Raw genomic sequence first — 14,530 nt, 5'->3', positions numbered from 1 at the left:
TAGCTTGGTTCCTTTCTGCTAAACGCGATCCATTTGATCCAGGTGTTAATATTCTCATCTAATAATCAAACTGACGTATTCATGTACTAAAAGGAACTATGTTACACGCAAACCCTATGCACATAGTTCCTTTTAGCATAAAAACGACGTCCAAATATCCTGTGACAGTGTCTCTCGAGAAGTAAATAACTTCCAAGCGAGGCGAGAAATGCATAATGAATGAAGATCCGCCTTCATTCGGAGAAGTATGCAATATGATGGCACACGAGCAGGACGAATAGTATCCAGTGTCTCGTGTCCGCCCGATCAATGCAAGGAGGGTGAATCAAACCAAAGGGAGAGAACCGACTTCGAGATGTATCAAATTGTGACGTCACCGCTGATTGTGAACGCGCCGATGCTGCCTCGAGACAATGCTTCCCGGAATCGACTCGGTGAAACATCGCGGCGCATTTATCTGTTTCAAGAGGATGTGTTGCGAGCCTCATTAAACCTCGCGCACCGGGACGGAGGCGCAACTCCAATTCGTCCCACGTGAGCCCTGTTCTCCGTATAACACTACGCTTTCCGCGGCTCATGCAGGAATCGAGGTGCGCCTTTACGTCAGAGGAGCGACGAATTTCGCTCTATTTTGCCGTGCTAAGGAAAAACGCCGTATGAACATTCAAGAGTTGCCAAATTTCCCTTGATGAAACATGTATTTTTGACAGTATTCATGCTTATTTTTCCATGAAATTTTCAGATATTTTAGATTAAATTGCGTACAAAATTGTCTGAAAAGTTCGGAAAATAATATTCACATTTTCCCAAGGAGTTTCGGTTTATATCGGAGGAAACTTGGCAACGTCTGAAGGCTCATGCGGCGTTCTTCCTTAGCACGGCAGTATTGAAGACAGGGCGCGAACCGTGAGAGGAAGAGGAACGGCCTTGAGTTATGGAGCTTGGGAAACGCCCTGGGACGCGTGTGTCACTTATGGTCTTGATTAAAGATTTCTGATTAATCAAGCGATTCCTCTCGCAGATTAGTTCGGCACTTCGACCACGAACCGGCGGGCGGCGTGGCGGAGCGTGAAACGGCCGTTGTTTATGCGTGACGCGACTCAACTCCCCCAGGAAGGGGGACGGGGGGAGTGTCTGAATGACGTCACGAGGAAAAAACAAGCGGGAAAGCTCTGATACATATTCGTATTTGAAAAGCGCTCAGCGGTTTTCTAAGTAGGCGCGTTTTTAAGTCGACGAATATGAGCACCGTTAAAACACAAGAACTCGCTCACCAAAATTTCAACAATCAATCTTGAGAAAATTACACTTCCGCTGAAAAAATAATCTATAGAAAAACGATAGACGGTATTAGAATGCTTAAATTTGTACTTTGTCTCCTGGTCCATTAGACTACATTTTTCATTAGAATGATTTAGTGGTTTTGGCGTTTGAAAGAGTTATTTTAAACTTATCGATAAGCTCTGGCTATCCCAACAAAATGTGGCGATAATCGCAAATCACCCAGTTTACGTCATCAGTAAAATAAATAATTCGCTTCATTCTTGAAATACAGATTACTTACTTTGAGCCTTTTGACTTAAAATTTTGATATCTGTTTCAGGGACCCGTATTGGGCTAGCTTCAGAATGTTTTGTCTACTGGAAAGATCCCATGACCAATGACACTTGGGGCCTCAACTTCACTTCACCCATTGATGCGAAACAATTCAGAGAATGTTGCGTGAGTAGCCATTTTTGAATTCTTTAATTCTAAAAACAAAAATTGCCTGCCCGCGATTCTAAGTAGACTCGCATTCCTGCTTAATTGTTAAATCCTTATCGAATTAGCCTGATCGATAAATCCCTGTCTTTGCAATTTTATCTATCGATAGTCGATAAAGCCCTATTTTTGTAATGTTATTTATCATAATCAACCAAATTCGATAACGATCCAATTATCGACCGGCTAAACTATTCAAGAAACAAAGCCGAGGTATTCATCAAAAACTCAATTTTTTCTTATTCGTGACGCTTTGATCTGTAATCTAGGTGAAAGGCAGCAAATTAATGTGTGATACCATCGGAATCACGAATTGGTGAGTTTCCTCACCGATTTTAACACTCTTTGGGGTAAAGATTGATTACATTTGAAAAAAAAATCGTACACTATGATATAAAATCATAAGAGTAAATGAATAACACATAATTCCGGAGGCGCGAAGTGCCTCGGGAGGTTGGACTTCGAAGCGGTTTGCGGATTTACCCCCTAGGTAATGTTGATCATATTAACTGAAGAAAAAAAAAAAAAAAAAAACCCGCAAGATCCTGTAAAGAATATGTTAAAGAGTTACATTTAAATCGAAGACAGCTACTCCAGTAATTTCGTGGATGAAGTTTGAGAATTTGCCATACTGTGCTGGGCGCGCATCCCAAGATCAGTCGCGCCTTTTTGAATTTTCGCTTCAAATTTTATAATTGGCGCCAACAGATGACATTTCGACGGGAGCCAATCAGTCACTTTGATTCAGCAATCCTATATTTTTGGCGGGAGCCAATCAAAAACTTTTGATTCAGCGATCCTAGCGGCGGATGACAACACTTCTTTATGTGTTTGTTTACATTATTTCCCACGTGTTATGTATGGTTTTTTGTGCATAATGTTTGCTGATTAAGTTATTTGATTCAGTTATAAAATCATAATCATTAATTTAGCCTAATTCATCGATCAGTAGTTCAGCTAACTCAGTACTTCGAAAGTCATAACCAGCAGTATAAACCTTGTCAAGTGGGTCTCAATTATTCTTCACGAACCCCCGATTTACTCACCCACGAAGAATCAGAAAGAAAGGAATCCTTAGTAGCTGATATGAAAGGATTTCCGGATTGCCTTACTCTATTATCAAGGTAGAATGTCTCTCTGCCTTTCTCAATTGGCTCAAGACATGACATGGTCATTATTCAGATTTATATCACTACCTACTTAGTAAGATTTCTAGTGACATTTTAACGTTTCTGTGATAAGGAACCACACACATAAATCAGTATTTGTTCTCGGTCTCGGTCACATTACATTTGTCTGGGTACTTCCGTAATAACTAGGAAGTTAGAGTTATCAGTTGACAATGCCCTTCATCTTTAAGCATTGATTCATGAAGCACCCGCAAGGTGCGGAATCTACGGTGAAGCTAATGGCCTGTTGCACCATATTGGGAGAGGCATCTGAAGGTATATATCAGGATAAAGCTGATTTATCCCATGCCGAGGAGTATGTCAAATCTGCGATTTGACATCTTAATTGACCGGCGGTGCTACCTGAATGCATGCATTAGAACTGGGGAAAAAAAGAATGGACAAATATGTCGCCCTAGAATATGGCACCATTCAAAATTAATTTAAGTAGGTATGTGACAATCAATGTGCCAACTGATGAATAATGCATTCAGGTTGATGTGGCATTTATCTGTGCTTTTCTTTCCCCAATTCCAGCCTGTTGAGTGATATCTGCCTCTATAGTTTGAGATTAATCAAAGATTATCTTATGTCTGAACGTAGAGAACAAACACTGAGAGGCTTCCTTTTTTGCCCTGTGAATGGATAATTGATGTTTAGTCGTAAATTTTATTGTCACACACCTTTTTTATCTGTGATTTTACTTTAATGGCCATTTTCTTGAATCATTTGCAGTCACCTTCCTTCAAGTTCTCTCGGAAAGCATCATCTTCGTACTCATTGAAATTAGATCCTCCGAATAAGCAAAGCAAAGTCAAAACCAAAAGAAAGCCTGTCTCAACTCCTGCATCTCCAAGTAGATCCAGGGAACCACAATGTACCTGCATGACACCCGATCAGTACAACAGACTACGTGCTCAAGATTCTCGATATCGAGGTGAGCATTTTGGCTATGCTAGGGAACTTCATAGGTTTAATAGTGTCTTGACATTTTACAGAAGAAAAGCACTACAATTAATATGACTTCTCACGAAAGTCGTTAGGTTAATATGTTTCACTATTTATGTTTTGTTCAATTTTAACACCAGAGAAAAATAACAAGATTGTAATGTCTCCGTATAAATATTCAAAATAAACTGAATGGAGTTTCTGGATGCCTCAAGGATCCACAATTCAAGTACCTTTTTTGTAAAATTTTGTGAGAAACTCTACAGAACCACTGGTGTTCACTGAATTAAACACCTAAGCTCAAAAATGCTCTCGAAGTTCAGGTTGTAACAGAGGACCCTCCGCGTTACGCTGAGAGTCCACCTCTACATCTAGTCAAATTCTCAATGCACATATAGTGAGCAAATACATTAACAGGTTGCAACCTTGCTCAAGGACTCCAAGGCTGGAACACGGCAACCTTGCTGAATTTGCTCCCCAGCTGTGCATAAATTTTGATTGAATATAGACAGTGGCATGGCGAGATTTGCGATATATCTATTGTTATGCCATTTAAACCTATGGAAAAGGATCGATAAACAGGGTGTTTGCAGCGAACACCTTAACAATCGATTCTTTTCCACAGGTTTAAATGGCAGAGCAATCGATAAATCGCAAAGCACGCCACACCACTGAATATAGAGGTGAGCTCTTAGCACTGTGAGGGGGCATCTATTTTAGCCTCAACTTTCAGAGCTTTTTTTAGCATGGGCTATTTCAAATAAAACCAGTGACACCATAATGTTTCTTGCAAAATTCTATGAAATTATAAGCACCTAAATGGCAAATCCCTGAGTCATGCAAGACCTCTGTTGACAGGAATGAAGTTGTGTTTGGAGTTAGGTAAAATATCTAAGATCAAGAAAAATTATCATAGCAGAAGTGACGAAGCAATCATAACTGTAGGAGTATTCGTTACAAAAAATGGGAAAAATTTGAGCCACAAAATTTCATTTTATTGCAAAAGATCTTAATGAAGAAAAATATTAATCCAATTAATGAGCGGACTTTACTTACTCCCTAATTTTGCAGGCTCATCTACTTTGCCAAGAACTGGCCGAGTCGTGAATGGAACTGGGATGGTGGATAAAGTCACTGCAGCCACCTCAAGTACTTCCCTCTATGATAACGTAGCAGGTGGAACCGGAGTTAGTGCCGGCACTGGAGTCTCCGGTGGGACAAAGCAGACAGTTCGCCAGATGAAAGATCGTGAAACAACAACAGCTGGTGGAAAAGCATCGACTGGCCCTCAGCTTCAGAACGTTGCTGTTGGCACTGGATCTCAAACTGATGAAGTGAGGAAGTTTCCATATTTTTATATTTTAAAGTTGAAATGTTTGTCCGAGGGAGTAGCATTCATCAGGTGTCGGTTACGTATTAATAGTAAAACTGCAGGAATATGTATGAAGGATCAATACAATTTTTTAGGAGAACAAAAAATTGTCTATGTTCCTAATTTTTAAAGGTGAAAAGTATTAATTCTCTGATATAACTAAAAAAAAGTGCTCTTCGATACTCAGTAAGCATTCTTAAAAATTACTTCATCATTTAGGAATTATAAGAGGAAACCTGAGATACATGTTTATGCAATTTCAGTCCTGATATTTCATCCCAAGACACGCAAATCGTGTACTATGACTCTGAGGCGGTTTCCCGCTTAATTCAATCAAAGTAAGACCATGCGATGAGTCCGGAAGAACAGCATACTTAAACTCAAATACTGGAAGCCTCTGATGCTGGCTGCCCCATTTTTTCAGGCAGTCATTGTTGCAAAGCTGGGAAGTTTCTGCTTTTGCATCAAACTTGAGTCGTGATAGTGAACTTTTAAAAATTCATACTTTCCAAATTCCATTCCTACGTAATAAATTGGCATGTTTTTTGTTAGGAAATTTGAACACACCGCTCTATAAAATTTCTAACTTTACTTGATCGAATTGGGCAATAAACTAATCTCAGTGTGTTTTTTGACAGCGTAAATTACCTCATTGTGCTGAATTGTTGTGGACTTGTTTACAAGCACTGTGCTTGATAGGAGAGGGGAAATTTTCGTAGAACCCAATTCTAGTAATTTGCTCAACAAGAAGTTAGATTTTAAAAGTCAATTCAACCGTAGTTGATTTTGATGTTTTCATGAGGGGTATGCCGACATTGACTAATTTCAGTGTGAACAATAGCTATTCCTTGCAGCCTATCCATCTCTGGTCAATCTGCATATGATATATTCTCAGTTTTTACATCAGCGTCATTAATTTATGACTCTCTTAAAAAAATTCAGAAACTTTAGACTTTGTTCGCTTTCAGCACATTCCATCTCTTTATCGCATCAAGTGACCATTGCAATGATTAAAAAAATTGATGAAAATTTACCTTACCACACACAATACCAAACATGGTGAGATGAAAGTGTGTTTGCATAAAAGATCTCAATGTTCGTTCAACTGCATTGAATTCTAATGTGATATGCGTGTATGCAAGTGTGAAAAATTAAGCCAAAAAAAGGCTGTACAGCCCTCATTCCAAAAAATGCTGGTTGAGGGATAGAATCAAGTGACCAACTTTGGCTGGGGGGTCGATTAGTACTGTCAAGGGTAGGTTGTTTGAAAGCATTGTTATACCTGTGTTCAAACCTCAACGCCTTTTTTTAAACAATTCTAATTGAATTGTATCGCAAAAAGCTTGTTTTTTCCTTTATAAAAACTCTAAATTACATCTTTTTTCAGTTGCAGGGAACAGAAACGGTTCGAAGTGAAGGAACTCAGGTAGACAGTGGCACTCAAATGTCGACGGGTACTTGCACAGGAAGACTCACAAAAGATGCTCAACTGGGGACCACTATGGGTAAAGGGAACGACTACTTAGATGACAACTACAAAAATAATAACAACAACATCAATAACATCAATAGAACTAGGATGTATGGAACATGCAATGCTAACAATAACAACAGTAATAGAATAATGAAAGATGATATCAGGATGGGAAAAGGTGAGTAGATGTTTAGTAATTCGAAATATACTAATCATGCTTAAGGGTTTTTGATCATGGCTAATGTGCGTATTCTCAATGTAAAAGATGTACTAAATTTTTTTATATCTTTAAATGAGTTAAAAGAATTTCACAAATATTTCCAGAAATATAATTCTCTAATTTTAGTTCGGAACGCAGTTAATATTTTGTGATCATCAAGGATCAAAGAGAATAGGAAGGTACGTCACATCAGGCATTGCTCAAATCATGCAAGTTCTTTATGGGGCAGTGGCAGGGAATTTCTGCAGGGTTACAGTATATTTATTCCTATGCAAAATTTTGTAAAAAGCTAAAAATTTCATTTAAAAGTTCAAAAAACGGGTGGTTTTGTAACATGGAAAATTTCACAACATTTTTGACTGCAAACTTCTCATCTTTTTGGAACTAGTTGCTGAATCAATTTAGACCATAGTTATTTCATCAAGCAAAATCTAAAACTTGTACGTACAGTTTTGACAACATTTGTTTCAATATATCGATGGCAAAAGTTTATATTATCACCTATCTCCATTGCAGTATTTCAAAATTTCTGCCCCGCTTTTATTTTTTCAAAAAGAACAAGCCAACTTTATAGCTTTATATTTAAAGAGAATGCCCTGCTAACAGAGAAGGAAAACCAAGACAGTTTCCAAGAATTTCTGCTGACTAGTTTTCCAAACAAAAAAAAAAGTATGGCAAGCTGCGTCACAAAGGGACATACCTGGTTTCGCACTTTGGCTAATAATATTCCCTTCCTTCCCTGCATTTCTTAGTTTTCCTGTTTTGATTGAATTTTTGATGGATGCAGGAATGAATCTAGACTCAAACACATTGAAAAAGATGTTGAAACCAATGCCGTCGCTAGAAAGTCCGGTAACTTCCCCTGAAATGGGACGACGGCGGTACAACTACTACAACCATCATGGATATCCACAACAGAACGCACGTCAAAGCGGAAATCAATCTGAACCAGAAAATACTTATCGGCACAAAGGCAGATTCCAAGGTGAGCATAAAATATGATTTATTTTTTCATGACTGTTTATATTTTCTCTTAATTACCTATTCAAAAAGTACCAAATAAAGAGAAATCATTCTTCATTAAAAATGGGTTCAATTACTTGCAGCCCCATGCTTCAAAAAAACCATAGTATCGGTGGTTAAAGGCAAAAAATGCGTATTCTAATCGTAGGTTGTTCATTTTATGTTTTATATTCTTCAAAAAAGGGTACTGAACAATTTTCTTTGCAATTTTGTGTGATTTTTAGAATAAATGAGGAAGAGATACAGAAAATATTAATAGAAACTGTTAGTTAGTTTTTCTTTAAAAATAAATAAAACATAAGCAGAAATTAACAAAGTCGTAATCTAAGAAATGCATTTTTCGACTTTTGCCATCGATTTACATACTACAGAGAGATGCTCTCTTTCTCTCTCTAATAGTGAGCTGACTGTGTAATGTGTATTTTTCATCAAAAAGTGTTACTTTGTATCACAACACTTGACCCCCATCATTGACTTTGCACAAATTCATGATGTGAGTGAATGCCTCAAGTAACATGCAGGGCTTTTTCCTATGGAATCATAAAAATGCATTTAATTTAAATTTATTCATTTTAAACAAGTCTGAAGATGGTTATCCAAAGTTGCTTACTTTCTTTCTCCATTTTTTTAAACTAATACCATGGTTTTTAATTAAGGACCCTCAATGTCAGTCAAAACCATCAGTTAATCACTCTGACATTTATTCTCAACTGGGTCTTGGATTGATCTAAAAAACTTTGGCATTTATTTAGATTCTGCTTTAAGGATATGTGTTTGTGTTTTCAAATAATAGCTTTATTATCATAGCTTTTCCTTATTTGCACATTTTAGAGTTTTAGTTCATTTAAGTTACACCGCTAATAGAACCTGCTTTCAGCATTATTTGCATCATTGCATGTTATTTGCATGCACCATCTATTTTTACATCACAATGAGGTAAAAATATTAAATCCATCTCCCTCTCAGAAGAGAATTTAGAAATTTTAAAGAAAACTTTGACTATTCTGTGTGCTCATTCCACAATTTGTCTTTCAGAACCTGATTGTTCTGTAGTAAAAATCATAAAAGTAAAATCTACAACTCTGATGAGTTGTAGATTTTACTTTAAATTCGTGGTATATTTGAGTCAAATATCTAGTTGAAATATGGAAAGGCGCATCATGGAATTTTAGTCTTATCAATGAGGTGATGTTTTTCCTTTATGCAACATTGGCTTTGTGCACTACCTCTTCGTCATGGCAGTTTTATTACTGTCTAAAAGAAGAAACAAATTTGAAATGTTGGTTTCATAACAAAAATTTTAGGCTTTGAATCTTAGGCGTCGTGAATTCATTTGACCAACATTATGCCTATTTTTTATTTTTTTACTCTCCTTGTTTTGCTAGCTTTTAATGCATTTTGCTATTTCACCAAATCATTTTAAGGTCTTTTGACCCGTTCAAAAAAATTATGTAATATAACTCAAATAAATGTTGTTTACCATGGTGAAAAATGAGAAATTCTCTGATCGTAGCAAGTGATAAACGTAAAAAAACTTTCAAGCACTAATTTTCTCCCGCAGCTTTTTAGTCCCTCTTGTATGTTTTTGCGTACCTGATCAAGATAATAAGATACCAAACCATCAGTTTATCAAACGTTTGCTTTTCAGTTAAGAATCAGTCAATTCTGGTCAAAATTTTGATATTAGTCTTAGAAGCTTCTCGGACCTAAGTTGACCTCTCTCCATGCGAGGCCTTAGTGTCTTTTGAAAAATATACTTTTTTTTCATCTTTTGTTGCTTGTATTGATCCGTGCACTTCTGGAATGTTTTTTTGCAAAGCTTTTCTATTTTTATGCCCAGAAATTAGTTTAAATTTATATTTACATTTCTTTCTAAATGTTAACTTCATTCAATTTGATATACTAGTTGAGGGTTCATTATTCCTTCATAGTGGTACATCATAAAACTCATAAATATCAATAAATCTTTTGTTCTCTTTTGAACTCATATCAGAGCTGAGACTTGAGAATCTTTTTCAAAAGTCAGACATTTTTCTTGCTTAAAAATGATATCCTGTCTAATATAACTGTCACAAGTGATGATTGTATAACAGTGATTTTGTAGGTGATTTGCAGAAACTTAGAGGCATTAAAGGGTTTTTGTCATTTCTGTTAACATTTTTTTCTGAACAAAATTGTTTCTATTGATTTTATCAGGCAAATAGGACCGCTAATTTTGATTTTATCTAAAATCTAGGATAAGTTTACTGAAAAAACAAATTGAGCACAATATCATTGCAAGCAGTTGTAGACTATTTTTCCATTCATGAAGTAGGTTAAAAAATATGTGTTATTCCTAATTTATCTTGTAGGTGATATCACTCCCACTACGTGTACATTCATTCCTTGAATTTTCTTGTTTTGTCTTGTCTTCCTTCCTTGAAAGTTTCTTGGTTCCTTTCTCCGTCCCCTCATAGGTTTTCTCATCTGTTTGTCTGTCACATCTACATTATTTCCTCATATTTCACTACTTGGCAAGCACAGTTTTCTGCCTGAATCTCACCCTCTCTCCTGTTTCACCATTTTAAAATACATGCATCCATACTAGAACCAAACGAACCTTTAGACGTAGAACAAATTTTGCGGAAAAAGTCATTTTTTAAATTGGAAGGGGGAAAAAACAGAGCCATGATACCTAGAAGCACATTACCGATGATAACTTTCGAAATAGTTTTTTGGGAACCCCAAATTGAAGACAGAAGTAATTGAAAGCAAAAATTTTTTACATTTCAAGATGGGGTGTTTTCTTCTTCAATTTAGGATTTCCAAGAAAAAGATTTTTCAGAAATATCTGGCTGAAATGCACCTTTAAACAAATGTATTCTATACGTATCTGAAAGTTAATTAAAAAAACCTACCAAATCACTCACTTTTCAACTTTTCCGTCTTAACGCCAAACTCAAGTTTAATCCATTTTTTTTCTCCTCAAATGATGTATATTTTGTCTTGTACCTCAATCGGCACTCAAACTTCTCCCAAGAACCCATGTGGCACCAAGCTCTATCCCTTCTCCGGCTGTTTGATATTTTTAAACGTTTCTTCCCTCGTATTAAAGAAATTCTTGAGCAAGTCAACCTCAGCACTGTTGATTGCACCAGAATTATGTACATTGCAGAACACTCTTTCACTCGATCCTGTTTGTGTTCTCTCTCTCACTTGATTCTGTCCACAGAAATTTCTGTTGTCAGTTCCTCAACTCTAAATATGCAATTTTTTCCTAAATCACTCAGAATGTTGTGTTTCTACACCTTTTAATGTGTATGGAATTTTGTTAATGTGTCAGGATAGGGGTCAAGCGAAGCGGAGCTACTGCGAAGCGGTCAGGGGGTGTAAATTGTGTAAAATACTATTCATGTTCCAAAAAGCCGAGGTCTCATAGCCTTTTTTTTTAAATCGGTGTAGCTTCCCCTACATTTGATGAGGTTCAATGGTCACAAAATTATGAGTGAGATTTACAGAAATCTTTTAATAGCATTCCTATAAATTGTATAACTTTATATAGATTATAACTTTATATAGATTATAACTTGGTATTTCTGAAGAAAATGCCAAGAAAGAGAAAGTCACCTCAGGTAGACAAGAAAATAAATTCACCACTCAAAATAAATTTCTGCAAGTAACTCCTGTGCCTCAAAAGAAACCTAATTCCTCAATGATCTCCAAATTTACAAAGATGCAGTAAAAATATGGTTATAGAAAATTGATTGTTTTAAAGATATCCTCGTATTCCGCGATGATATTCATATCGTTCCTCATAAAACAACTTATTCTTTCTTGAAAGTTTTCTAACTTTGAGTGTGTAACTGTACATTTTTGTTTTATTTTCTAATGATTAATTTTGGGGGAAAACTGTTAGGGCCTCACAAAGTAAGCGATTGAATTTAACTGATTACAGTGTGAGTTACCGAGTTGCGATCAAGTAATATTTAAAATTTCAAAAGAAGCAACAGTCATATTTTGTTCTTACCCCGAGTGTTGCATTGATCTTTATAAGTTATTGATCACCAGCAACTAAATCATCGAGACAGGAGACCCAGCTAACGTAATGAACTATCATTCCCAACCATTTGTTAAATTAAACAACCAGTAGCTCAAATCTGGTCACCGACATTAGACAGAGTTACTGATCTAGTGTGTGATTTCGTTTCATTTACAGAATCTCTTTCAGTGGATGGGATAGGGTGTAGAGATTACGGGCCAGGCTTGTTTCTTGATTTAGACAGAAACGAGCGAGGGGTCAGGGGGGATATTTCGCCCCCTTCGGATAATGTGCTCTTCAACAACCAGTGTTACGCAACGACCCCTAGCTCAAGTAACGGGAATTCCGATCAAGATCAACCCTCTTCTAACGTGAGACCGCCAAGAGGTGAATAACCACTTCATATTCATTTCATTGCACTTGCTTCATTTCACAATCCCTCCATTTAACCCGAAATCTCTTTATTTTCAAGTTATCATGAAACCCAATCCTCTTGATTTTAAAATTATTAAAGTCTTTTTCCCATCGGTTGCAGTATTTCGGTCAAAAATATCTTTCATTTCTCAAATTTAAACGTGAGAAACTCCCCAGTGGCAGCTGTGAGTACACATCAAGAAACTTAAGAAAATTGAGTCAACAAGAATACTAAAATACTAAAAGGTTAATGATTTTTAAGAGGTGATAATTACATCGCGTCAGCTAAAAGTTGTTAAAAGTTGGGGTTTACAAGTTCTGTGATGCTGTGAAAGAAATTTTCTAACAGGTATGCCTCAAGTAATGGAAAAAATGAATTTGCATCAGATAGCTTAAAGATATTTTTTATGGTAAGAGATAGAGCATTACACTTATTTCACATCAATTTTCTTCTAACCATCATAAAATGCAGTGAAGCTAATCAGTGGTATCAAAATTAAAATGTTAAAATTGAAGACACTATCTTAGTAGATGGGTTAATTGCCATTGTCTTGATGCACAGTATAGTATTTTTTCTGAGTTGTAACTTTCAGAAGCAAACTGTTAGAGAGTCAAATTCAGTTGCAAAATGGTGTAATAACACCAAATTACATTGAAACTAATAAAGTATGCCACCAACTGATCCAAAAATATGTCCGCCTTTTGCAATGTCTTTTTGATTAATGTGAACTCAAAGTTTTTATGGTACTTAACAGTAGTTTCCTCTTCTAAAAAGATAATAAAAATGGTCTAAGTGTTTTAGAAAGCTCAAACTTTGATAGCGTTCAAAGATCTTTTGAAATTAAGATTACCAAGAGAAAATTATCTGGAATCGTTGAAATGCTGCTGTAGTTACGAGTACTTGTTAAACATTAAGAGCTTCCTTCCTAAATACAGACCCTAAATTTATCTGTGACATTGGTTCATAAACTTCATTGTCATTGCTCTCATGAAGTCCCCATACCAGTCACCCTGAAAACCCTGTCTTTCCTCCTCACATTTTAATTCTTCATTAAATCCCCAACATTCTACCCAATAAAAATTCTTTGTAAAGAATTAAATTGCTTTTGGATATTTTTTCTCCTTTTCGCCAGAAATCCTCTAATGCTGCCAAGCCTTATCCTGATTTTACAATATTCAGTGAGGTACCTATGCTCTTTTTCAATCAGTTGAAAAAGTTTTGAAAATTATTTGTGCTCTGTTAATGTTTAGCTAAGGGCTGCTTCATTTTTCATTTTAGTTATGACTGTTTTGAATTGTCAGTAGCCATCAAGAATAAGCAAGGTAGCATCTTGTCTCTTTTCTCTTCTTCATGTGTGTCATTCATCTATCTTTGATGATCTCGTTCTTCTTAATATATGTGTGCTTAGTCAATATTTGAAAACCCCATACATCAATATTATATCGTGTACTTAAATGATTTTTACCAATTTTCTTTCTTACCGTAGATGAACCTTTCAAACCTTTGTTTGAGAGGCGTTCTCTTGCAGCTTGTTGCTGCAACTATTTATAGAAATATAAATATGAAATCAATTCTGTCGTAATCAAAAATTAATTACCATAATCCTCAGACACAGGAGGAAAATCGTGTCTCTCATTTATACCTTGTTTCTTCATCTGGTTTGTTATATTATTCCTCAGGATTCTGCAATAATTGCAACTTTAAAACATGCCACCTAAGCAAACTGCATAAGAAAGTTCCATAAGAAAGTTCCATAGGGAAAGATTAAAAACAGTTCAAAAATCAACTCATCAGGAAGTCTAAAAGAAGAAAAATAAACAAATCTAACAATTGAGCTTTCTTGCAATATTTTACAGAGCTTTCCTCCCTGTCAGCTATTTTTTATTTTTATTTTATTCTGCTCTTTTAATATTTTAAAATGAAATCGGAACTAATTTTAACTTTCTTTAAATAAATATAAGAGAGCATGACAGCCTGATCAGTCAGCAGAGCTAGATAAGATACTGTTTGAAGAACAATACTTAAAATGCGTTTTCTTCCCTGATGAGTCATCCAAATCTTTCTAAGGTGCTGTTCAAATTCTCAAATGATAGTCCTGTCCCAAATGTTTTGAAAAGTCTCTGATTCTCT

At 36.0% G+C, this 14,530-nt stretch overlaps 1 protein-coding gene across 1 annotated transcript in view; it reads left to right on the top strand.

The window, feature by feature from the left end:
- Window positions 1-14,530, top strand: part of sif (still life) — a 468,396-nt gene that overhangs the window by 91,520 nt on the left and 362,346 nt on the right. Inside the window, exons 5-10 of the mRNA XM_072303597.1 lie at window positions 1,604-1,722; window positions 3,666-3,867; window positions 4,950-5,212; window positions 6,638-6,902; window positions 7,732-7,929; window positions 12,163-12,372. Coding sequence (XP_072159698.1) covers window positions 1,604-1,722; window positions 3,666-3,867; window positions 4,950-5,212; window positions 6,638-6,902; window positions 7,732-7,929; window positions 12,163-12,372 — 1,257 coding nt within the window. The remainder of the gene's footprint in view (window positions 1-1,603; window positions 1,723-3,665; window positions 3,868-4,949; window positions 5,213-6,637; window positions 6,903-7,731; window positions 7,930-12,162; window positions 12,373-14,530) is intronic.

The sequence above is a fragment of the Bemisia tabaci genome, chromosome 8 (genome assembly GCF_918797505.1).
Source record: "Bemisia tabaci chromosome 8, PGI_BMITA_v3".
Lineage (NCBI taxonomy): Eukaryota > Metazoa > Arthropoda > Insecta > Hemiptera > Aleyrodidae > Bemisia > Bemisia tabaci.
The sequence above is the reverse complement of the archived record's forward strand: the minus strand, read 5'-3'. Positions and strand labels throughout refer to the sequence as shown.